The 25,000-nt window shown below is 46.4% G+C and overlaps 1 protein-coding gene across 1 annotated transcript in view; it reads right to left on the reverse strand.

The window, feature by feature from the left end:
- Positions 1-25,000, reverse strand: part of esyt2a (extended synaptotagmin-like protein 2a) — a 46,515-nt gene that overhangs the window by 9,631 nt on the left and 11,884 nt on the right. Inside the window, exons 4-14 of the mRNA XM_080523670.1 lie at positions 24,897-25,000; positions 24,675-24,751; positions 24,464-24,536; positions 22,286-22,375; positions 15,634-15,689; positions 6,778-6,898; positions 6,369-6,545; positions 5,728-5,810; positions 5,455-5,503; positions 4,998-5,087; positions 4,236-4,331 (exon numbers count right to left, since the gene is read on the reverse strand). The exon at positions 24,897-25,000 is cut by the window's right edge and continues 31 nt beyond it. Of these exons, the coding sequence (XP_080379796.1) occupies positions 4,236-4,331; positions 4,998-5,087; positions 5,455-5,503; positions 5,728-5,810; positions 6,369-6,545; positions 6,778-6,898; positions 15,634-15,689; positions 22,286-22,375; positions 24,464-24,536; positions 24,675-24,751; positions 24,897-25,000 (1,016 nt within the window). The remainder of the gene's footprint in view (positions 1-4,235; positions 4,332-4,997; positions 5,088-5,454; positions 5,504-5,727; positions 5,811-6,368; positions 6,546-6,777; positions 6,899-15,633; positions 15,690-22,285; positions 22,376-24,463; positions 24,537-24,674; positions 24,752-24,896) is intronic.

The following is a 25,000-nucleotide window of genomic DNA, read 5'->3' on the forward strand; positions in this document are numbered from 1 at the left end:
GTTTTTTGAGGTTTGTTTGTGGTTTGTTCATGGACTTCACAAAACAAGAAACCTAAATGGTCGTGCGAGGGATTGTGGCAGTGGTCTCCTGCAGGAAGGCAGGGCCAGAGAGCCAGATCTGGTGACACAGCCTTATGTCTCTATGGGACATTGATGAAGAGAGACATTTCTAACTTCTAACACTGTGAATGTGATAGGGCTGTCATATGGGAAATAGCAGGAGTAGAATACTGTATACAGTCAATTACTTGAACACAGGTTCAAATGATCTTTTAATAAGAAATATGTCTTTTTAATGGGAATGTAAACAGTCCTTGAACAACAGATCAATACGTAGTCCACTACCTAAGTGTAACATACAGTCTAATAACAGTAACTGCAGTGTGTGTGTGTGTCCCTTTTTTTGTCTCTGCCTGCCTGCCTGCCTGTGTCTGTCTGTGTCTGTCTGTCTGTGTCTGTCTGTGTCTGTCTGTGTCTGTCTGTCTGTGTCTGTCTGTCTGTCTGTCTGTCTTTCTGTCTTTCTGTCTGCCGGGCCTGTCTGTATGTCTCTCTGCCTGCCTGTGTGTCCGTCTGTCCCTGCAGAGTTACGTTACCTTGATGGCTTTACTGACAGAGGTCTTCTTCAACCCGGCTTGGTTGAATTCTAATGGATTGCGCTTGTTTTCCCCAGGGCAGAGAGAATGACACACACCAAACCAGGTTAATAGGACGGGCACATGCCAGGAGGAGGAGGAGGAGGAGGAGGGCGGGGAGGAAGGGGGTGGAGGAGGGGGAGGGCGGGGAGGAAGGGGGTGGAGGAGGGCGGGGAGGAAGGGGGTGGAGGAGGGCGGGGAGGAAGGGGGTGGAGGAGGGCGGGGAGGGGTGGGGGGGTGGAGGAGGGCGGGGAGGGGTGGGGGGGTGGAGGAGGGCGGGGAGGAAGGGGGTGGAGGAGGGCGGGGAGGAAGGGGGTGGAGGAGGGCGGGGAGGGGTGGGGGGGTGGAGGAGGGCGGGGAGGAAGGGGGAGGAAGGGGGTGGAGGAGGGCGGGGAGGAAGGGGGGGGGGGGAGGAGGGAATAGGAAGGGGGGTGGAGGGGGGGGGCGGAGGAGGAGGTTAAATCATGGGAAGTGATAGATGATGAAGACCACACAGGACACCACCGGGTCACCAGGCGAACACAGACACAGACAAACAGACAGACAAACAACAACAACAAAAACAACAACATGGTTGATTAGAAGGTTAATGCACAATGCCAATTAAAATCATGAAGGTGGTTGGACAAACGTTGTTCCCAGAACGTAACAACGAGGAGAAACAGAAGGACATTCACCCATGGAAGGGACAGGCATAGGAAGAGGCGACTGAAGATTAACAGGTGTGAGATGGTATTTATGGACATGGAGGATAAAGTATTCATAATTGAGACATTTATCACGTTTTTTTGCACAGCGACATTCCAGACAGTGATTATCTCTTGATGGGTAAAAATGGAGTGGAGCTGTTCTCATGATGAATATATATATATTCATACAACAGATACATATCTAAAAACAACAAATATATCTACGGTACAAATGAATAACGTTCATTCATCCAGAGAGTGAAACATTTCATTCAGTACGTACAGTAGGATATCTTTGTAGTGATTATCCCCTGTTCTGTTCTGTGGTCCTTCAGAAACAACATTCCTGTTGTTGTGAACTACACACCTCGGCAACCAGGTAACCACTGATGACAGGTGTAGTACAGGGGAGGCTGGTGGAGGTAGAAATCGGAGGACGGGGCTCATTGTAATGCATGGAACGGTAATGAGGAATGTATCGAACCCGTCAAACACCTGTCCTCCCATTTCTACCTCTGCTGGCCTCCCCTGGTGTAGTAATATATGAAAGGCTTCCAGACAGAGCATTGTGGGAGGAGGGAGGGTGAGTTACAGGGTATTATTGGGAGCCTGGAGATGCTCTGAGATGACTGGTCATGTCTGGAATCTGGGATGACTTGTTTTGTCTGGAGGCTGAGAGGGATGTCCATGTTCTACATGGAGACATCCAGGGCCCACCAGAGGTTGCATCTCAAAAGGTTCATCCTTGATTCCTCACATTCTCTCATCCTCTCTTCTCAACACCCATTGAAGGAGAAGGTCCTGAGGGGAGGAACCGAAGATGTTCTCCTCCAATGAGTTTCCAGAAGGAGGCGAGGACAGAGGACACAAGGAATCAAGGAAAGACTATTTTTTTAGATTTGGCCATAGAATGCCATTCATTCTGGTGCTGCCCCCCAGTGGCCAAGCCTGGCTAGGGCAACCATAGAGTTAGAGATAGAATACTATCCATAGACATAGAACACTAGATGGGCTGATGTCAAAGTATCCTCTACTGTTCTATTATCTATGGTTCTATCTCCGTGTGTGTGTGTGTGTGTGTGTGTGTGTGTGTGTGTGTGTGTGTGTGTGTGATTTGGGCATGGGGAAGCGTAGCTGTGGTGTGTGTGTGTGCATGTGTGTGTGTGTGTGTGTAGGGGGTGGGGGGGAGCAGGATGGAGGGAAAGCAATCCACAGAGAGGCCTGTGTATAAAGCCTCGGTCTCGACCCTTTATGTAAAGACATCTCTCTCTGCCTATCATGACCCAAGTCACGTCCTCTCAGTAATGTCAACTAGGCTGCATTGTTGTTATGGCTGACGGACTCAATTCACAATCTGCCGTGTCATCGCCAAATCACTGTATGTTTTATGCCTGTATGCATGATCTAAAACATGTTAGGAATTTCATACGTGCATAGGAGGCAATCAACATGCTTGTCGAGGGATACATGAGTGTTTTTCAGGGAGTTTTAGGATCGCAACATTCTTTGGGAAACTTTCCGATCATTTCCAAAGTTTCCATAACTTTGGAAATGATCGGAAAGTTTCCCAAACTTATGGGAATTGTGCAACCCGAGGGAGTTTTCTTTTTTACATTATTGTTTTGAATTGCCATAACAAACCAAACATCACGCTGTAGCGTAAACACACACACACACACACACACACACACACACACACACAAGGACGCACAACGCCAGAGGACTCACAAACAGCGTCCTATAGAGCGAGGCGGTGTTCTCACAGAACACCAGGCCAGACGCACGGCGCTCCTTGAGGTAGCCAGACCCCAAGTTCCCCTCGAAGACACTCTTCAGAGGGGAGGAAATGGAGAGAAGGAGGAAGTTAAGGAGAAGAAGAAGGAGAAGAAGAAGAGGAGGAGGCTGAAAAGACAGATGAAGTGAAGCCTGTCTGCCTATACTAGTATTAGCATACAAATTATGTTTGGGTTTTTTACAACATGGAATTATAGGAAATATTGATGGCCTTCATTCCACAAGTACTATATATGTAAATACAGAAAGGTACATGTATAACAACTTCCAGTCACATACAGCATGCTTGGGCATACTAATCAGTGTGTGTGTGCGTGTGTGTGTGTTGAGGTGAGAGAGTAGTAACTCTGGAGGTAAGATACACATGAGAGGGTGGGTTTCGATCAGGAGGCCAGGCAGAGGAGGAGGGAAGGAGAGGTGGAGAGGAGAATAGGAGGAGGGGACAGATGAGAGAGAGGCTGAGGAGGTGAACCCACAGGGGCGTTCACGCCGACTGACACCATGTACAGTACCATGTACAGAGGAATGTATGGTGGCCTGTGAGGTCATACTCCTCCTAAAAGACTGACAGTTGGGGTCAACATGGAACCTGAAGGCGAGGCATGCGTTTCCACATACTGTACGTGTTTCCACATGTCATGGCGTGTGTTTCCACATGAGGTTAAAGAGGTTAAAATGGTGCAACTGCTCGATGGGTTTTGCCCTCTGTATTTGAGCCCAGCAAACCAAAGGAACCGTTTCAAGCCGTTTCATCACCCAGCTGAGGTGGAGGACAACTCACACTGCCACCCGAAAACTGAAAGCTCATTCAACCACTGACAACAACCATTTCCAAGCAGTTACTTTCCTCTTCTCCAAGTGAAGTGTGTGGGTGTGTGTGTGTGTGTGTGTGGGGGGGGGGGGGTAGGTTGCTACAGCTTCACGTTCGGCCCCAATTCCGAGCACATAGCTCTAGGGTGGAGAACTACTACCAAAGCCCCCTTCCGGGAATAATAAAGTTATTCTATTTCATTCTATTCACTGACATCCAAAAGGAAGCTCCTTCAACGCCACTGACGAGAACTATTTCTGAGTGACTTTCTCTGTTATCTGAGGTGATTTGACCCGCAGGTGAACTTACAGGGAGGTTCCTGGCCGAGTCCAGGTAGACCACCAGCAGAGCGGAGGAGAGGCCATCGTTGGCCTGGCCTTTATCTGCCTTGATACTGGTCAGCACCTGGAGGAGGGAGGAGGGGGGAGGGGGAGGGGGGCATGGTTAATACAGCTACTGTAGTTCTCCAATACTAGAATGGTGGTCATAGGAGTAATAGTAATATAGCACTAATATAGCAGTAATAGTACCAGTAGTATAGTAAGTGGTAGTAATATAATAGCCCTACACCAGGGGAGGCTGGTGGAGGTATAAATTGGGGAACCGGTCTCATTATAATGCATGGAAAGGCATGAGGAATTCCTCGTTCGTTTCCATGCGTTACAATGGTGTTTTTAGAGAGAGACTGGCTTAGTGCCGAGGGTGAATAAAGTCGTCCAAATTGTCAACATTCTCGAGTGCCTGTTGCTATTGTCGCTCGGTAAACACTTGGCATTCTAGGTGGTGAGTGTTCCGGAATTCTTTGGCATTTAGTGCGTCAAGTCAACATCTAGATTGATTCCACAAGCATCTGTAAGAACTACACTGAAACACATCTTTTCACGCTTTTGGCCTTTTTAAAAATAGTGTTATCTTGTCCTTTTAGCTCTTTTATGTTATGCTAGTTTTGTTTTCTTTGCTTGCGTTTGTATATACCTTGTACTCTGTCCTTGGGTGTTCTGAAATACACTTTCAAATGAAATGAATTATGATGATATGATATGATTATGATGATTATGAAAGGCTTCATACCTGGTCCAGCTTCTCAGGCGTGGGGAGCAGAGAGAGCCACTCCAGTTTGAGATGCAGCTTCCCCGTGGCCACGTCCTCAACCACAAACCACTGCAACCACAACACGGTGTTTGGAACCACACAGAACCACACAGCCAAAGATCGCTGCACTGTAGTGTTTCGAATGACAACAGGACTTAACGCCTTAATTCGTATGAATTCATACAAAAAGCAGAACACCAAATCCTTATAAAATCTTGCAACCGACTCGCGATCTCAAACGTCGCCGGTTCGAAACCGCCACGGAAGTCGGAATTCACCTCAGTTATGAACACTGCTTAACCGCCCACGCAAGTCGGGATTTCAAATATCATCAGAATTTGGTGTTCTGCTTTTTATATGAATCCATACGAAGGAAGGGTGAGGTCCTGCTGCAAATGAGAGTGAAGAGAGTCATAAAACAGAAACCACGGCCCACCTCGTCAACTTTCTGTTCCTTCTCCAGCTCAGCCATGTCGATCATCAAACTGCAGAGGAGGGAACGAGAGAGAGGTCAGGGGTCGGAGGTCATCACTCAGAATAGGTTCATAGGTTATATATCACTACAGTATCATGGCGAGGGCCGTCCGTGGAAGTATTGTGTTTTAAGAGAGGGGGGGGGGGGGGGGGGGGGGGGGTCGGGGTTAGGGTTAGGTCCGGGGGTCAGTGCAGTGTCAGTGGAGCGGAGGTCAGGGGTCAACTGTCTGTTTACCTTCCCAGGAAGTCGTCCTTGTCCGTGTCCTCGTCAAACAGCTCTATCTCCAGGTGCTGCCCCGTGTGTTCGTACACCATGGCCTGACACACACACACACACACACACACACACACACACACTATGACAACAAGGTCTTATCGTCTTACATGACAGCTGAGTTATGCGTTCAGATAAGTCAGAACGGTTCTGTGTGTACCTCAGGGTTCTCCCCACGCTGTGGACTTGGCGGCTCCACTATGTAAACATTTCAAGGCTAATTAAACGAAACACTACAGCCATGAGAGAGTATATCTATCTTTGATCGCCGACGGCATCGCGATTAAAAAAACGAAAGCCAACGTGTTACGAAGTAACAACGCTTCAGCTGTATTTTTGGCACATTTGGACATGAATAAACCCCGTCAGCGGCGTTTTAAAAATGCACAATCCAGCGCCCCGCTGTTCAGAACATGCAGGGCACAGTATTGCCAGATTGGTCGTATTCCCGCCCAATCGGGCTACTTATGATCACACTGGGCGGCTTTTAGATTGTGGTTAGGCTGGAAAACAATTCCATCTGGCAACAGTTCAGGGGAGAACCCTGAACCAGTACTAAAGAAGAGGACCCAGTCAGGAGGTTAGGCGGTCCCCTTGCCTACCTCGTACACCTCGTTCCACTTGGGGTTGACGGTCTCGTGGATGACCTTGGTCTGGAACAGCTGGTTGCCTATCTGGATGACGCCGTAGGGGTCCGACTTGCCCTTGATGAGCCCCCCCAGGAACTTGTCTTTCCCCAGCAGGTCCTGGGCCTCCAGGAAGTGGATCCTCAGGACGCCCTGCGGGGAGAGGGGGAGGGGGGGGTAAGATGATGTCACATCCTGCTGTATATACTGTACGAACTATGGGAGACACGTCGGTGTGTGTGTTTGTGTGTGTGTGTCTTGTTCATGGGGAAGCGTAGCTGTGTGTGTGTGTGTGTGTGTGTGTGTGTGTGTGTGTACCTTGGGCATGGGGAAGCGTAGCTGTGTGTGTGTGTGTGTGTGTGTGTGTGTGCGTGTGTGTGTGTACCTTGGGCATGGGGAAGCGGAGCTGAGCCAGCTGGGCCTCCCCCACCAGGGGGATGGTGATGCGGTTGGGCAGGACCAGGTAGCTGTCGATGATGTCCTGGATCAGGTTATCACACAGACCACTGGAGGGGGGGGGGGCAAAGAGAGAGAGAGAGGGAAGGGAGGGGGCAGAGGAGAGGGAAGGGAGGGGGCAGAGGAGAGGGAAGGGAGGGGGCAGAGAGAGAGAGAGAGGGAGACACATTAATCTTCCACTGCCACCGTCCTACCGTATGTAAGTGATCAAGGCTCCCTCATATCATGTCTGTGTAAATGGTAGCCTTACAGATGGTAGCCTTATAGATTGGTTCCCAGTCGACATCGGCGTAAAACAGGGCTGCATTTTGTCACCTGTTCTGTTCTCCATATATATAAATGACTTAAGTATAGCAATTAAGGCCTTGGGAAAAGGTGTCCCTATAGGAAATGAAAAGATCTCTATACTTTTATACGCAGATGATATTACCCTGATCTCTGAGACAGAAGAGGAACTACAGGAGATGCTGACACTGGTCCATAGTTGGTGCCAGGAGTGGAAACTAAATATAAATGTTGATAAAACCAAAGTAGTGCATTTCAGAAATCCAGCAAAGCCCCTGTCCAGTTTCAGCTTCTCCTGCGGGCTTTCCCCACTAGAGGTAGTCAGAGAATACACATATCTGGGTCTATACTTAACAGAGTTCCTAGACTATAGTGTAACTGCTAAACATCTAGCCTTGCATGCTAATAGAGCACTAGGTGCAATTATAGCCAAAAGCAAAATATTGGGTGGTTTCCCCTTCAAATGTTTCACCAAATTGTTTGAATCTTTGGTTCTGCCCATCCTGACCTATGCAGCTGCTGTCTGGGGCTACAAAAGTCACTCTTGTATTAATGCTGTTTTTAATAGGGCATGTCGTTTTTATTTGGGTGTGGGTAAATACACACCGAATGCTGCCATACAAGGTGATTTGGGGTGGAAAACCATGTGGCAACACCAGTGGTCATGCATTTTCAAGAACTGGAAGAGACTGTGTGGTATGCCGGATAACAGGCTATGTAAGCGTGTGTTCCTGTGGGCTAACCAGATGAGAAATGTGAAAAACTATGCTCATACGGTGCGAACAGTTTTTAGCTCTCTACATCTATCCCACCTCGCCAGCACTGATCTAATCCTATCAAGAAATGATCTACGGAGTCTTGATGAAGCAGTTGCAGAGGCAGACAAGGAGCAATGGCTTCTGCAGATTAACAGGCCAGAGGGAAACAAACTGCGTACTTACTGTTCTTTTAAAAATGTTTTTGAATCAGAACCCTATGTTCAATGCATTATGCCCAGGCAGCATAGAAGTGCCCTTGCCAAGTTTAGGTGTGGAGTCGCACCCTTAGCCCTGGAAACCGGCAGATACACTAACACCCCAGTGGAGAGTCGTTTCTGCACACTGTGCAACAGTGGTTCGATTGAATCTGAAGCCCACGTTTTATTACACTGTGAACTTTACAACGACAATCTTTTTATCCTTTTATCAAAACACTACGAGAATTTTAATGACTTTAATGACCATAATAAATTGTGTAAAATGTTAGCTGGTGAACACTGCATTAATGAATGTGCCAAGGCCTGCCACCTCATCCTACAAAGAAGAGTAGCCTTCATGAGCATCGCACAATAAACTGCCCCCTCCTTTTTTTAATATATATATTTCATTGCCTTTACATATTGTATTTTATTGTAATGCCAATGGTATTTGTTGTGTAATAGTTCAAGTGTAATAGTACTCGAATGTACGTTTTTAATTTGTATTGCTATGATTTGTATTGTGTCTCACAACTCCATGTGAGTAGTCCTCAACTTTTTAATGCATCTTTTGTTGCTGTTCTTTATACCTGTTTGTTGAGGAGTGACACATAAATAAAGATCTATCTATCTATCTATCTATCAATGTCCCGAGGGAGACACACACACCTCTGTCAGTGGTGAAGGTTTCAATGTCGCACGTCAGCCTCAACTCTAGATGTGTGTGTGTGTGTGTGTGTGTGTGTGTGTGTGTGTGTGTGTGTGAGTGTGTGTGTGTGAGTGTGTGTGTGTGTGTGTGTGTGTGTGTGTGTGTATATAGCACAGCAGCACATGTCACAGTGACTCTAGAGTGAGTGTGTGTGTGTGTGTGTGTGTGTGTGTGTGTGTGTGGAGCAGTGTCATCTCTAAAGACCCAGACCTCAGCTGTGGGTCCTTATACCCGTGATAACTTAGACAGATGGCCCTGTCTGTCTGTCCGTCTGCCAAGGCACATGTGCATACTCACACACCCACACCGCACACACACACCCACCCACACAGCCTACACACACACACTCACACACCCACACAGCACACATACCAACACAGTACACTCTCCTTCCCTCCACTTCATTTCAGAGCCACAGCCTCTACCTCCTGAGCCACAGCCTCTACCTCCACTTCATTTCCATATAGTCTATTTACGATGTTATCCTGCAGGTTATTAAACCCAAGGTCTACAGCTCCATGACTAATCCTAAAGGACATGGATATGTCTATATTAATTCATACATAAGCCCTGTGTGTGTGTGTGTGTGTGGTTGAGATTGAAGATGATTAAGATAAAGGTTAAGTTTCAGGTTAGCCTAAGGGGTAAGACACATAAAGGCGACCTTTATAAATGGTTTATAACTGATTCGGAATGAGTTTATAAACAATTGAGTTTGGGTTAGGTAAGGGTTATGGTACTTGTTAGGATTAGAGTTAGAAATAAAGTGAGGCTCATCTCAAGAATACCCATTTAGCATCTACCAGTCAAACTCCAGGTAATGTTCAGTGTGTTTAATGCGTTTTATCTAATGTCCACTAGAGGGCAGCAGAGCACCATGCTGAGACCTGCCCCACTAGTGGGAGTTTCTGTGTCAAACCCTCTGAGCTGTTTTTAATGGTGCCAAACCTCCCCCATCCAGTCCTCTGAAACTTACTGAGGTTAACACACACACACACACACACACACACACACACACACACACACACACACACACAAATACACTCCCTCCCTCTCTCTCTCTCTCTCTCTATGAGGTTACCACATTCTCTCCCATCATGTCTATAAAAGGAGGTTGCTACTGGCGCTGCTGGGAGGAGGGAAGAGAAGAGTGGATCCCAGACATGTGGAGAGGAGGAGAGGAGAGGAGAGGAGAGGAGAGGAGAGGAGAGGAGAGGAGAGGAGAGGAGAGGAGAGGAGAGGAGAGGAGGGGAGGAGAGGAGAGGAGAGGAGGAGAGAGAGGAGAAAGAGGAGAGGAGAGGAGGAGAGGAGAGGAGAGAGAGGAGTGGAGAGGAGGAGAGGAGAGGAGAGGTGAGGAGAGAAGAGGAGAGGAGAGGAGAGGAGGAGAGGAGAGAGAGGAGAGAGGAGTGGAGAGGAGAGGAGAGGAGAGGAGGAGAGGAGAGGTGAGGCCAACTGTGGTTGTAACTTGCCCATGTGCGCTCTACTAAACTACATACTGCAGGCCTAATTTACTTACCAACATTGGTAAATGGTGCAAAGGCAGTTAGCGGTTAGTAGGCATCACTCACATGTGGTGACTTTCATTCTCATTCTTCTCAGTCACAGTGTGGTTGTGTGTGTGTGGGTGGGGGGATGGGGTGTAAGATGGGCTACACGCTTCTGTGTGTAAGGGGGAGGGGAAGCTAACCATCCACATCTTAGCCTCCATTCCTGGCTTCTGCTGTTTGGGTGTGAGATGCAAATCGCACCAGAGGAAATATGAAACACACACACACACACACACACACACACACACACACACACACAGAGAGGGGAAGGTGGGGTAAGGACAGGTTTCAGGTTTGCTTGCGCACACACACACACACACACACACACACACACACACACACACACACACACAAACAGGTGTGTTTCCAGCAAACTCGTAAAACAAGGAAAGTGACATTTCACAAGGAGGAGGAGGAGGAGGAGGAGTCTGTTGAACCACAACGTGACCGCTGCTGTGAACACAAACGTATGACCAGGATGCAGACGCTGCTCGTTAGCCACCACCACCACAGACACCTGATCAGCCCAGGAACCCAAACACACACACACACACACACACACACACACACACACACAGCACCGTATAGGAGGCTCATATCCACATTGTCATGTTGTCATATTAAAGTCATTGTGTGTTTTTGTCACAGTGCCAAATTGAGGCCACTTTGCATTCATACCAAACCGTATGCAAATGAGTAAGACACAAACGCCTGACAGGACAGATCCCGTCCAATCAACACCTCTCACACCTGGGGGGTATTCCATCAACGTCGCTAACAGAAAATTCAGGCTTATTTTTGATAGGTCTTGCCAGATCAGCGAGACAAGATAAGATAAGCCTGGATTTTCCTTTAGCGACGTTGATGGAATACCCACCTGTAGAGGATGTGGTAACCTCACTGTGTGTGTGTGTGTGTGTGTGTGTGTGTACGTGTGGATGTGTATGTGTATGTATGTATGTGTGTGTGTGTGTACGTGTGGATGTGTACGTGTATGTAAGTATGTGTGTGTTAGGGCTGGGTATCGCCACTGATTTCCCAAAACGATTCGATTCCGATTCACAGCTCCCGATTCGATTCGATTCGATTCACGATTCGATTCGATTCCGATTCGATTTAGTTACAATATCAATTTCCCTTGAATATGAAGAGATTCTCAGAACTAATGCTATAAATGGTTCAAGGAACCCTATAACATGTAGCATATCAATGTTTACATTAAGAATTGACTCCAAAGCAGTTACATGAATGTACTTCTTATTGGAACATAAATGAACATCATTGACCAACATTTTGCTAAATCACACACTACAAAAAGTGCTTTTTAACGTGCTTTACTGCAGCCAGTGTAAATAAAGGGGCTACAAACATAGCCTATCGGTAAACAAGACATCACATATCCCTCAGGACTGTCTCAAATAGCTTATTTGCATAATATATATATATACAAAATAAAAATGTGCAAAACTCAAACGAAAATTGTTTAATAGATGAGGGTATTTTGGGGAACAAAAAAACACATTGTAAACCATAATGTCCATGAAACTAAAGCCCTTCGTTACTGCTTTCTCACTTTTTGGAGATTGGAAGATTTTATTCAGGAATAAACATAATTGGAAAATCAATGATTATTAAAATACTGTAGTATACAGTAACAATAAGTTAGTGGAAACACCATAAATCTACGGAACCACTTATTGAGGCATCACCCTGACGTGAAACATGGAAAAGCGGATCCGAAACAAGCCTCGCTGATAAAGTGGCAAGTGATTGTCAGGTACGAGTCCATTGCTCTGGATGTCCAGCTGTCACACGTTATGGCAACTCTCTCTGCTGGCTGGAGTGAAGTTGCGATGTCACGTTTCACCTGCGCGGACATGTCTGGGACTATCACTTCACTCTACTGTTTGCGTGTCGGTAACACGTAGCGTGGTTCTAGTACACTGACGACACTGACGACGCTGTAGTAATTAGTTGGGCACGCGGAGAATTTGATTGTAATTTGCAACCAAACGTCTTTATCAGCGAGGCTTGTTTCGGATCCGCTTTTCCATGTTTCACGTCAGGGTGATGCCTCAATAAGTGGTTCCGTAGATTTGTGGTGTTTCCACTAAATTTAACCTCCACTGCGCACAGCTTGCATATGGCTTTGCTTTTGTCCTGCTCATCTCTATCGTCATAATTTTTACATCCAAAATGCACCCAGACATCTGCCTTTAAGCCTGGTCTTTGCGTGAGATATGATACATTCTTGTAGTGCGAGATCTGGCCATGAGATCTCGTTGCGGGTTGAAGCTGCAAGCAGAATTTTTTTTAAAAAAAATAAAGAAAGAAAGAAAGATCGATCTCGGGATTTATGAATCGATAATCGCTCATTCAATGAAGATCGATTCAGAATCGGGAAATCGATTTTTTGAACCCAGCCCTAGTGTGTGTGTGTGTGCGTGTGTGTGTGTGTATGTGTACGTGTATGTATGTATGTGTGTGTGTGGATGTGTACGTGTGGATGTGTATGTGTATGTGTGTGTGTATGTGTGGATGTGTACATGCGTATGTGTGTGTGTGTGTACGTGTGGATGCGCGCGTGTTTCCCACCTCGTCACATGTCCAGTCCCCTGACCACCGCCACGTTAGTATATATAATCCTATTCTATAAATACCACACACACTTACACACACATCCTGGTGTTATAATCCCTGGTCTGATCGGAGCATTAATGTGCAGTAATACCCAGCAGAGGAGGTCCGGGGGGGGATTCCACAGGCTTAGCCCCAGTATATTACATGTTCATGAGGGTTTGGGGGTTAGGGGTCAGGGGGGGTAGGGTTAAGACCTCTATTTATAGTGGAGGTCAGGAAGCTATGGAAACATGGAGGAACTATTACTACCATACCACACATTACACTACACACCATACCACACACTAGTATACACCATACCACACACTACACTACACTCATTGCACACTGCAATACACACTACACTACACTTACTACCTACTGTTGCTAAAACAATTCTGTATATTTTTATTTGACTGTATTACTGTTACTCACTGTCGTTACTTTAAGTGCTTATATATAATCATAATAATAACCTTTATTTGTATAGCACTTTTCCTGCAAGCGTTGCAGCTCAAAGTGCTCAATATGCATTTTTATGTGAACTTTTTCTTCTAGTTTTTTGTTTTTATAGTTGAAACTATACTGTGTTGTTGGTGTTGATTGGTGTTGTGGAGTTGCTCAGCCTCGAGCATTTTGTTGCGTTGTATACTGGTCCACGATGTAATGACACATACACTGAAATGAAACACAGATCTCTAGGGGACGTAGGGTTTCATAGGAACCCAGAACTAGAACATGTGAAACTAGTTTCATGTCTTTGGTGAACCACTCTCCTCTCCTCTCCTCTCCTCTCCTCTCCTCTCCTCTCCTCTCCTCTCCACCCTCCTCTCCTCTCCCCTCACAGTTTTATTTCAATGGTGACACATAAACTTGAACGTCACTCAACTCCTTTGTGGTTGGTTGGTCACTTCCCTTCTGTAGTAGCAGTAGCAGTAACAGGGATAAAGATATCAGGAAATGGAAACATTGTTTGTCACAACAGCGGTCGCTTCGGTTTAAACAAAAATGATGTCATCTTGGTTTGTGTGTGTGTGTGTGTGTGTGTGTGTGTGTGTGTGTGTGTGTGTGTGTGTGTGCTACAGTACAGTACAGCCTGCCTGGCTGTCCTCAAATAGCACAGGCTATTTGCATGGGACACACACACACACACACACACACAAACACACACACACACACACACACACACACACACACACACACAGACACACACACACACACACACACACACAGGCCTCAAAGCTCTTAATGCATGACCTCATGGTTCTGTGATCTCATGGCTGTGTGTGTGTGTGTGTGTGTGTGTGTGAGTCAGACAGAGAGGGATCCCTCCTAGACTTCAGCAGCATCTGAGAGGGAGGCCGGGGTTGGGGAGCCATTTATAGTTACCATGGCGTCATGACCCACACATAGCTAGGAGCCATTAACGCACACACACGCGCACACGCACATGCACACGCACACGCACACACACCCAGGCTGCCATCTGGATCTCCAAGGCCTTCATCACTATCATCATCATCACCATACTCCGTCATGTTAGCGTAAGGTTGTCATGGCAGCGCAGGCCAGCAGGCACAGCAACCATGAGTCAGCAGTCAACAGTTACCTCCACCTCATCAGCCGTTCTCTGACACAATAGGCGCTCACGCCTGCAGCGCTCAAACACCGGGAATCTGAGGCCACGCCCCTCTACCGGGGGACGGAAGTTTCCACCGTTTCCACCATTCCAGCGGAAGTGGAGTTCCCACCAAACATCTTACCATTGGCCACTTTCAACGTTCGCTGATGTTGTTATTTTTATGTTTCCGATACGTTGTTATGAGTTCGGGTGTGTCATTATCGGTCGAGAGAGGACGCTGGCGTTGCTTGTTTTCGCCGCTTCTCCGCACGAAGACACTTAGATTTAGATTTAGTAATCTACAAATGAATTAGACCCCTATACTTTCTTTTATTTATTTTTTGGTTTCTTTTTATTTTACTACTCAATCTTTTCAGTTTGTAAAGCGTCTTTGAGTGTCTAGAAAAGCGCTATATAAGTCTAATGTATTACTATTATTATTATTATTATTATTATTATTATTATTATTATAAAAACAGTTAGCAGTCATCACCGTCACCCACCTGCATCACAGTTTGGATAGACTCAGATTGGATAGACTCAGATTGGGAAAACCCAGCGGGAAACACACCTCCGTACCCCAGCAGAGAGCAGTGAAGCGTCACATCGTCGCGAGTATCTACTCAACACAACTTGCTTTTCTGGTGCGTCTACAGCTAACAGTGACGCATTTACAAAACACTGTTTTATTTCTCCTTATGTATGACAGTGTTTTGACTGACTAGGAGAGGCCTCGAGTACATGCGTACATATGCCCCATTGACTGCAACCTCTAAATAGACCAATGGAAATGCTAATATCCTCACCACACCTATTTAATAGGTTTGGCCAATCCCTGCTTCCCACACCACAACCCTCTGACTCATCATTGGCCGTTGAGAGGGAAGGGCACGATAGGTGTGACGTGAGCCCATGTGATCCGGAACACAAACAGGTGAGGTGGACGGCGGTGTCGTGTTGTAAAAGGGGAGGCTGGCGGAGGTAGAAATCAGTCCTCCGATTTCTACCTCTGCCAGCCCCCCGCTGCGGGGCATAGTGGGGTCACTTACTTCAAACCTGGGATGTCCAGCATGTTGGTGAGGCCTGTCCAGTTGATGTCCAGCAACTGGACACAAAGAACAAACAAACAAACAAACAAACAAAAACACACAAGGGATTCAGATTAAACACAGAAGGATCTGATGCACCTACAGGACTAGACAGCAACATCATGAGTCATTTCATTGAGTAAGTTGACCCAAAGACCAGCTCCTGTTCGTAGATTAGCCTAGCGTTAGCGTTAGCATCGACCAGCAGGCGTCGATCGAGTCGTCTCAGATGAAAGACAGACCTCTAGGGCAGTGTTTCTCAACCCTCTCCTCGGGGCGCCCCAGCCGCACCACATATTTGATCTGTTCCACCACCAGCTCACCTGATTCAACTAATCAAGTACAAAGCAATTATTAGTTGAATCAGGTGTGCTGGTGGTGGAACAGATCAAATATGTGGAGCGGCTGGGGCGCCCCGAGGAGAGTCCTCTTCCCCCTTCTCTCCTCTCCTCTCCCCTCCTCTCCTCCCCTCCACTCCTCTCCCCTCCTCCCCCTCCCCTCTTCTCTTCTCTCCTCCCCTCCTCCTCTCCCCTCCTCCTCTGCCCTCCCTTCCCCTCCTCCCCTCTCCTCTCCCCTCCTCTCCTCCTTTCCCCTCTGTGTCTTCTATAAGGAAAGCATTCTTCCTAAGTGAGCATCGAGCAGCAACAGATGCACTGGTAATCAATAAGACTAGCTCATTCAGGACAAACAGACAGCTTTATAATAACAATTAATCGAATCATTCTCATAGCAGGAGATGCTCATTCTAATGCAATGAGATTATCAGTATTAATGAAGACAGAAAACAAGTAATATAAATATATCATTTAAATTGTTATTGTTGCTGTTACTAGTGTTAGCCAGGCCATCCATGACCTTTGAAAAAAAACTCTTCCCAGAAATCTAACTGAAAACAATTAACCCATTGCTATTGGTAATGTTCGGTGTCATTAAGGACATGGATATTGTAACACTAATGGTTAAAGTGGGCAATAACAAATCATAAATCGGAGGAGTGTCATCTAAAAGCACTTAGAGTAAGGAGCTGTCATCAGCTGTGGAGTCTGGAAGCTACTCAACAGCTCTCGCACACACACACACACACACACACACACACACACACACACACACACACACACCACACACACACACACACACACACACACACACACTGCTGACACACACACACACACACACACACACACACACACACACACACACACACACACACACACACACTGCTAACACACCACAGTGCTGCTATTCAGTACAGTCTCTCCTCCAGGGAGATAGAGAGACAGCATGAGGAGGAAAGAGAAACACACACACACACACACACACACTACTTCTGATTTCATTCTTTAATTTAGCTGACATTTGCTAAGCGAGACAAGGATTTATAATAGTTGAACGCTATCCAATTATTAATAACGTTATCTTCACTACGACATCTACACAAATGATATGGCATTTACTTTAATAAATTGTCTGGCTCCACCACGGAAAAGCAATTACAGAACATTGTCAAAAAGATGAATACAGATACAGATACAATACATGGATTTTTTATTTTATGCGCGCACACGTGCACACGCACACATGCGTTGATCAGATTCACAGTACAAATGGCCAAATTCCACACACAGCCTCAGCGATGCTATCTATTCGTTCTGTAAAAGTGTTTATAAAATGTCAGACTGTCGTCTCTCTGTCTGTCTCCTCTGTCTGTCTGTCCCCTCTGTCTGTCCCTCTGTCTGTCCCCTCTGCTGCAGTGAGCAGGGATGAGCATCGGACCACAAACCAACGACGCCAGCTTAAAACGCTCCTCAGACAATACCAGCGCCACAACCCTTCCTGGGTGCTGTGCCACAATACTGCACGGCCCACAGGAACTAGCTTAGCCTAGCATAGGAGCATGGGAGAGAGAGAGGGAGGGAGGGAGGAGGGAGGCTATAGCCTTGTACAGCCACGAGCCCTGCTGCTATCACAAAGTAGCTAATCAAACTGGCCTGGAATGCGGTGTAGAGACCGTTTCTATGAGAACGCAGACTCTTGGCCGGATGAGCTTTGCCACCGGTTTAGTCAGGCTATCCTGGGGGGATGTGGTGTGTGTGGGTGTGGCCTGGCAAGCTATGCCACTGGGTTAAGTCAGGCCAGTGTGTGTGTGTCTGTGTGTGTGTGTGTGTGTGTGTGTGTGTATGGCCTGGCGAGTTCTGCCACTGGGTCAGGCTGGTGTGTGTGTGGCTGGTGAGTGTGTGTGCGTGTGCGTGTGTGTGTGTGTGTGTGTGTGTGTGTGTGTGTGTGTGAGTGTGTGTGCGTGTGTGTGTATGGCCTGGCGAGTTCTGCCACTGGGTCAGGCTGGTGTGTGTGTGTGGCTGGTGAGTGTGTGTGTGTGTGTGTGTGTGTGTGTGTGTGTGTGTGAGTGTGTGAGTGTGTGAGTGTGTGAGTGTGTGTGCGTGTGTGCGTGTGTGTGTGTATGGCCTGGCGAGTTCTGCCACTGGGTCAGGCTGGTGAGTGTGTGGCTGGTTAGTGTGTGTGTATGTGTGTGTGTGTGTGTGTGCGCTATGCCACTGGGTTAAGTTAGGCTGGTGTGACGTGGGGTGAAACAGAAACACTACCCTGTCTGTTCAAGTTAGTCGTGCCAAGTCAAGAGTCCTACCCGTTGAGTCACACACACACTCCCTAACTCCCTAACATGGAGTGTGTCGGTTGGAGTATGTGGAATATCTGGGTACACGGTGAATACACTGTTATAACACAATACCTTAAAACCCGACTTAACCACAAGATACTGCACTGGCACTCCCTAACATTCTAGTGATGTGGTTCATGCCACCCAATTGTTGCCGATGAATAGTGAAGATGGTAAGGATTAGTTCTACACAAGTACAATGGACTCACTCCATTCCCACAATGCACCTGGGAATATGACCAGCCTATTTTTTTTTTAAGAAATCCAAATAGCAGAAACACTTTTCTTTTGACCATAAAAGGAGTGTTGTTATTCTACCATACAACTGACAATGTCATCTATATTAGTTTTACATTACTCTAATTTACAGCCTACATAATTATTGTTCGACTGGCCCCTCTCTGTCATTGTCCTTTTAAACTATTTTTTGCTTATATAGTGTTGTTTATTACATTGTTGTTTTTTAATTACTTTGTCGTTTGTATCTTTATGTCCTATGCACCAACCACTCCAAGTCAATTTCCTGTATGAGCGAATATATTTGGCAATAAAAAATAATTCCGATTCTGATACGGGAGTTGTCACGGTTACAAAAGAAGTGAAGCAAACATGAGGAGATAATGATGTCATCATCATGTGCCCCAGGATCAGAGATCAAACAGTGAGCGTGACGTTGTGACGTGGTGCAGCAGTGTGTGTGTCTGTGTGTGTGTACATGTGTACATGTGTTTGTGCGTCCGTACGTGTGCGCAAGTGTGTGTGTGTGTGTGTGTGGATTATGTTTCAGATTTGTCCCACATGTAAGCTGTCAGGCAGAACAACGTTAGGAGGTTATTAAGCAGCTCAGAGGGTTGTGGACGTGGCTGGCTGCAGCTGTGTGTTGTACGTTGATACTGTACAGTACAACACTAGATCAGGGTTCCTACAAGTCTCAACAAGTCCAATTTAATTTTTTTAGACCTTTTTTGGACCTTGTTGAATAGAATTTTAGACCTCTTCGCGACACCATATGATAGCTTTTTGTCATCCTCGAGGTGATGAAATTAGGGATTTCACTGCCATACAGACAAAAAAGGAAGCGAATTGGCATTTTTTGGTTCCAGCTTGATTAATGCTTGATTAATTTCCCGCGTAAATAGATGTGGTCGGACTGATTTCCTTGCAGGATCTAATGTTTAAGACCTAGCACCTCATTTTTAGATCAAATAACTGAAATTCGGGACCTTTTTAGGCCTTGAAATTTGGTTTGCTGGATTTTAGACTTTAAGCCTTTTTAAGACCAGCGCGGGAACCCTGTGTATGTTTATGCTGTGTACAGTACAAAACTAGATGCAACACAGACTCTCTGGAGTGAAGAGAATATTATTTACTGCTATGAAGATGAAGGGCCACAAGCTTTGACATGCTCTAATGACTGCTCCCAAGTAAACAGGATGCACGCACATAAACACGCACACGCACAGATACACACAGAGAGACACACACAGAGAGACACAAACAAACAATCTTAATTTTTGTCTTCAACATCTCCTAACCATAACACATTCCTGTCCAGAACATTGGTCTGAATTGGCGTTCTGAGTGTGCCAGCTCACCCACCATTGGTCCTGTGTGTGTGTGTGTGTGTGTGTGTGTGTGTGTGTGTGTGTGTGTGTGTTTGTGTTTCGTCCCTGGTAATGATGATCAGCTGATGCTCCTAGTGTTTATCTGGGCGTTGCTGAGTTTCCCATCCTTAGACACAGCATTGATGTGGTTGGGTGGGTGTGTCTTTGTGTGTGTGTGTTTTGTGTGTGTGTGTGTCTGTGTGCATGCGCCTGTGTGTGTGTGCATGTGTGGATGTGCATGTGACTGTGAGTGAGTGTGTGTGTGTATGTGTGTGTGTGTGTGTGTGTGTGTGTGTTTACGCCTGTGTGTTTGTGTGTAACTGGCAGAGACTGGCACACACACTGCAACAGCATTACTGCAACAGCAAGAGATGCCAACCTCCCTACCCCCCCCCCTCCTCTCCCCCACCAAAGCCTGCTACTGGTGTTTATCTGGCGAGGCAGTGGTGCTCAGCGTGGGCGTGGACTTCCTGTAAACCACTTAGTGCTCAGAACAGAACAGACCCCACCACACCACCAGCCTCCTCTCTGCCAGCCTCCACACACACACACGCACACACACACACACACACACACACACACACACACACACACACACACTCTGTAGAAACACCACACAGGGGTTCACAAACCGGACCTGTACCGTACTATAACCAAGAGAGGCCGGTGGGGGTAGACACTGGACGACAGACTCATTGTAATGCTTTTACATTGACATATTTGGCATTTGGCAGACGCCTTTATCCAAAGCGGCTTACAACAAATGCATTTGTGTAAGTACTGTAAGTGAATCATCTGTCCATCAGTCACTGCAAGAAAATATAATCTATGCTCGGGCCAGGGGCCACGGGCAGTCGTAATACGATTTGTTTTTATTCGATTATTTTCTTTTCATTTACAGTAGAGAAACTGTACAGGGGGGGGGGGGATAGAGAGGTACTCAGGAGGGACAGTTAAGATGTAGCCTGAAGAGAGGGTTCTTCTGTCTACACCGGAAGACAGGGTCAAACAATGAACCCGTCCCCTGACTATAACACACCTCCTGTTTCCGGGTTTCCTGACAGGAAGTGAAGTGAGGCCTTCGGGAGACAACGTGCTGGGCTAGCACCGGTCCAAACATGACCACCATGAGGAGTTTTATTAGTATTCATTATTCTAAACTAGCGGCTAGAAACCTGTTAGAAAGAAAACTCGGGACACTTGGCTGGAAGTCCTGAGAGCTGTGAAGAGTAGAGTAGCCTTTCACACAGACACACACACACAGGGATTTTAACCCAGTGAAGTTACTGTGTGGTCGACACACACACGCACACGCACACCCACACACCTCACACCCCTAAGCTTGCTGCACTGCACAGGAGCCTAGCCCTTGTAACATGGATGACAGATTAGTCGCACTTTAACAACAGCCTAGTCTCAGTAAATCCGAACAACAAACAAATGGCACCATAACTGCATGGCCTCTGAAGGCAGCTTCAAAGAGTTATGTGGCTACGCCTTTTATCCTGACTACACACTCTTTAAACACACACAGGCACAGGCGCACACACACACACACACAGTCACACACGCAGTCACACACACAGACACACACAGTGAGTGACCAAGACAGGCAGGAGTGTGAGTGTTGGTAACATGACTGTAAACATGACCTAGCTTTACTGCCTGAGATAAGTCGACGTGTGCAGTGTTTAAACCACCGGGACAGCTGTGGTCCAATACGCACTGACTCCATCTGACTCCGGCATAAAGCTGTCCCTCACATTTCATTCGGGCATAAAGCTGTCTCGGGGACAGTATGAGAATGACGCATCACGCATAGGGAGATTACTGCATGAGAGTATGGATTGTGTGTCTAACTGATTGACCTCCGGTATTTCATGAGTATTAATACACATGGGGATGGGTGTAGTCTGTCACCGGGGAAATCAATAGACATGTGCGTGCATGCGTGCGTGCGTGCGTCCGTCCGTCCGTGCATGCACACACACACGCACTGCACACACACACACTGTCCCTTCACAGCTATCCAGGGTTCCAACTGCAGTTGGGCTCATAACAAATAAAGTCTCGCTCATAAGAAGTTAAATGTCAATGTGAGGCCCCAGCCCCCCCCCCCCCCCCCCCCGAGTCAAAATTATATATGTTGGGCCCAATACTGTAATGAAGAGTATTAGTTGGGGCCCCCCTCCTCAAGAGTGGATGTATGATTCCAACCTTGTGGATACTTTGCTTCACATGGAGCTAGGGACCAGAACACATGCTTGATCAGTGGTAATCACTCGTTCCAGCCTGAGAGGAGGAGAGGAAACGAAGGGAGGAAGACAGCAGTACTCACAGGCTTCTTCAGGAAGAAGACGGACAGCGCTCCAATCAACGGCATGTCTCCGAGCAACGGCTCCATGACCACCCTCAGGACTCCATGAAGCTGAGGGAAACACAGACAACCAATCAGAGACTTCTTCTTGCAAGCAGATCATGATGGAAGACATACCGACGGACAGACACACGCTAGAACATTCCTGTCTGTCTATGCATGAAACAGCGGTATGACACACTTATGACTGATTCTGAAGTTCCATCTGAAATGGCCCCTGGCCCGAGCAGAGATTTCTCTTCTTGCGATGACTGACGAATCGATGATTCACTTACTTAGACAAATGTATTTGTAAGTCACGTTGGATAAATGTGTCTGTTAAATGCCAGAAATGTAGATGATTCATCCCACAGCTTCAACATTCATCGCCTGAATAGCGAAGAGATCATGTTGTGATGCTCTTCCTGAAACGTTTGATTTTCTTATTATAACACAATTGTCGATAACAACGCACTTCTTCATCGAATTGTCTTTTATTTTCTATTAGCAAGACAAGTAAAGCAGAGTGAAATACAAAGTGAAAAGGCTTTGTTTCCAGAGGAGAGTTCATGTCAGACATTTTGAATTTTACAACCGGAACGTTCCAGTCTCCCATTAAGGCCCATTACAGAAGGTCCTGCGGCAGGTCAGAGACTGTTGACAAGCAGGGGCTTGCAAGACACACCATTTTGTTTCCTTTCTCTTTTTTTTTTTTTTTTAAATCTTGAAGTAAATACTGTGATGTGTATATATTTAGTAAACAGGGCACCCTTGAAAGACGGACCTAGGACTCAAAGGGACTTCCCTGAATAAATAAAGGACAAAACTAAACAAAAAGAAAAGCATGTCTGCCTTATGGTTTATGGGGATTAACGGGATAATTTTGACGTATATAATCCACACCTTCATGTGACACTCTTCCAGATTTTTTTGCTCTCAAATCCCTCTTATGACAGAAATGTCCTTCCTTGAAATAATTGTTCATGCATATCTTCTCTCAGAGAGACAATTCATTGTGAAATCAACAGTTAAAAACATTTAGTTTTCTAGTTGAAGTCTGGCCTTTAAACGGCCCAGTGCTCCATTAGGCCCAGTGGTCCCATCCTCCTACGTACTTCCTACCAAGTGACTCTAACCACAGATATGCAGACTCTCTGGCTGCAGCTCCATATTTGGTCTCCAACTTAAAGTAATTAAACAGAGATTTATCCAATAGAATAGTGTGTGTGTGTGTGTGTGTGTGTGTGTGTCCATTAAAATGACCGCAGTGGAAAGATTGAAAAGGTCCTTTATTTATATTCTCACAGTGATAGACGGTTCTAATTTGAGATGACATTTTCAAACTAACGTTCGGGAATCATCGTTGCATAACCTATTTCCCCACATTCTCTTGAACATGTTTCTAAAAGTATTTTTTAATCTTTTATCTTTGATTCTGTGATTCTGTGAGGGGAAAAAAGGAAACACTGATGAGTGAAAAGCACAGTGATCCAATCATGGCCCTGTGTTTGAACACCATCACAAAAGGTTTCCATGGATACAGCCCCCAGCTGCAAGTCAAGTAAACTGACTTAACATCAAAAAACATATTTTCAAACTTGCTTTTTATAATCTGTTGTAGCTATTTTTGGACTGTTGTTTTTTACTGATTCTGCATTTGTTTGACTTTTTATTGATCTGTTTTGGAGTACTGAGCGCTACACAAAATAAATGCATTATTTTAAATGTGAAATCTGAGACTACAGTCTCAGAGTGTAGCCGTTGCCTGCGGACGGTTGTGCAATGTTTACTGTGCTGTACCTCTATGTATACAGTATAACGGGTTCTCTGCTCTCTGAAGAGCAAATAAGGCCATGGGCTGCGTTTAACCTAAGCCAATCACCTTCTACCGTTATCTAGCATGTGATAACACATCATGTACACAGCTGTCAGGTGCAAATTCCTAGGAAGGAACACACGTGTTTGATACTGTTCCTCATTCTGTTTTCCATGCATTTACAATGAGCCGGTCGTCCGATTTCCACCTCCACCAGCCTCACCTGATGGACAGTCAATAAGACCGTTGTTTGTTTTTCTTATCAGCAGATTCACAACAATAACTGACATTGATGCCGCGTGCGAGTCCTAGTGCATACAATGTGTACAGAAACACAACCATACCTGTATACTTTTAATACCAGCTCTGCAGTAGTATTTCTTGATGTCGACATCGATCTCCGTATTCCCAACGAAACTGAAAAGACACACAAAAACATCGCCGTGGCCATGTGATCATACGAAAACCAAAACAAACAACAATGTCTTCAAACTGTGAGGTAGACGGTAGGACCGCGTGGCGGCCCATCAACATCTACTACCTTGGTCTACTCACCTGATCTGCAGGTCCATGATTATCTGCCGCTTGTCCACATTCTCAGTGTACACTTTAACCCCATTCACCCTCAGAGGCTGTAGGGAGGGGGGGGGGAGGGGGAGAAAGAGAGAGAGGGGGGGGGAGAGATCAGTATGACACAGTATCACACACGTGCACGCGCACACACACACACAGACAGAATGAACGCACAGCTCAACACAGCACCCCTCCGTCCCCCACCTTGTCCCCCATGTCGATCTTGGTGAAGGCGAAGGAGCTGAGGTGGGCGTTGGCCCCCTTCACGGCCGGCTCGATGGTCTCACGGAACAACTTGTCCACAAACT

This window comes from Nansenia antarctica (genome assembly GCF_963989245.1).
Source record: "Nansenia antarctica genome assembly, chromosome: 2".
Classification (NCBI taxonomy): domain Eukaryota; kingdom Metazoa; phylum Chordata; class Actinopteri; order Argentiniformes; family Microstomatidae; genus Nansenia; species Nansenia antarctica.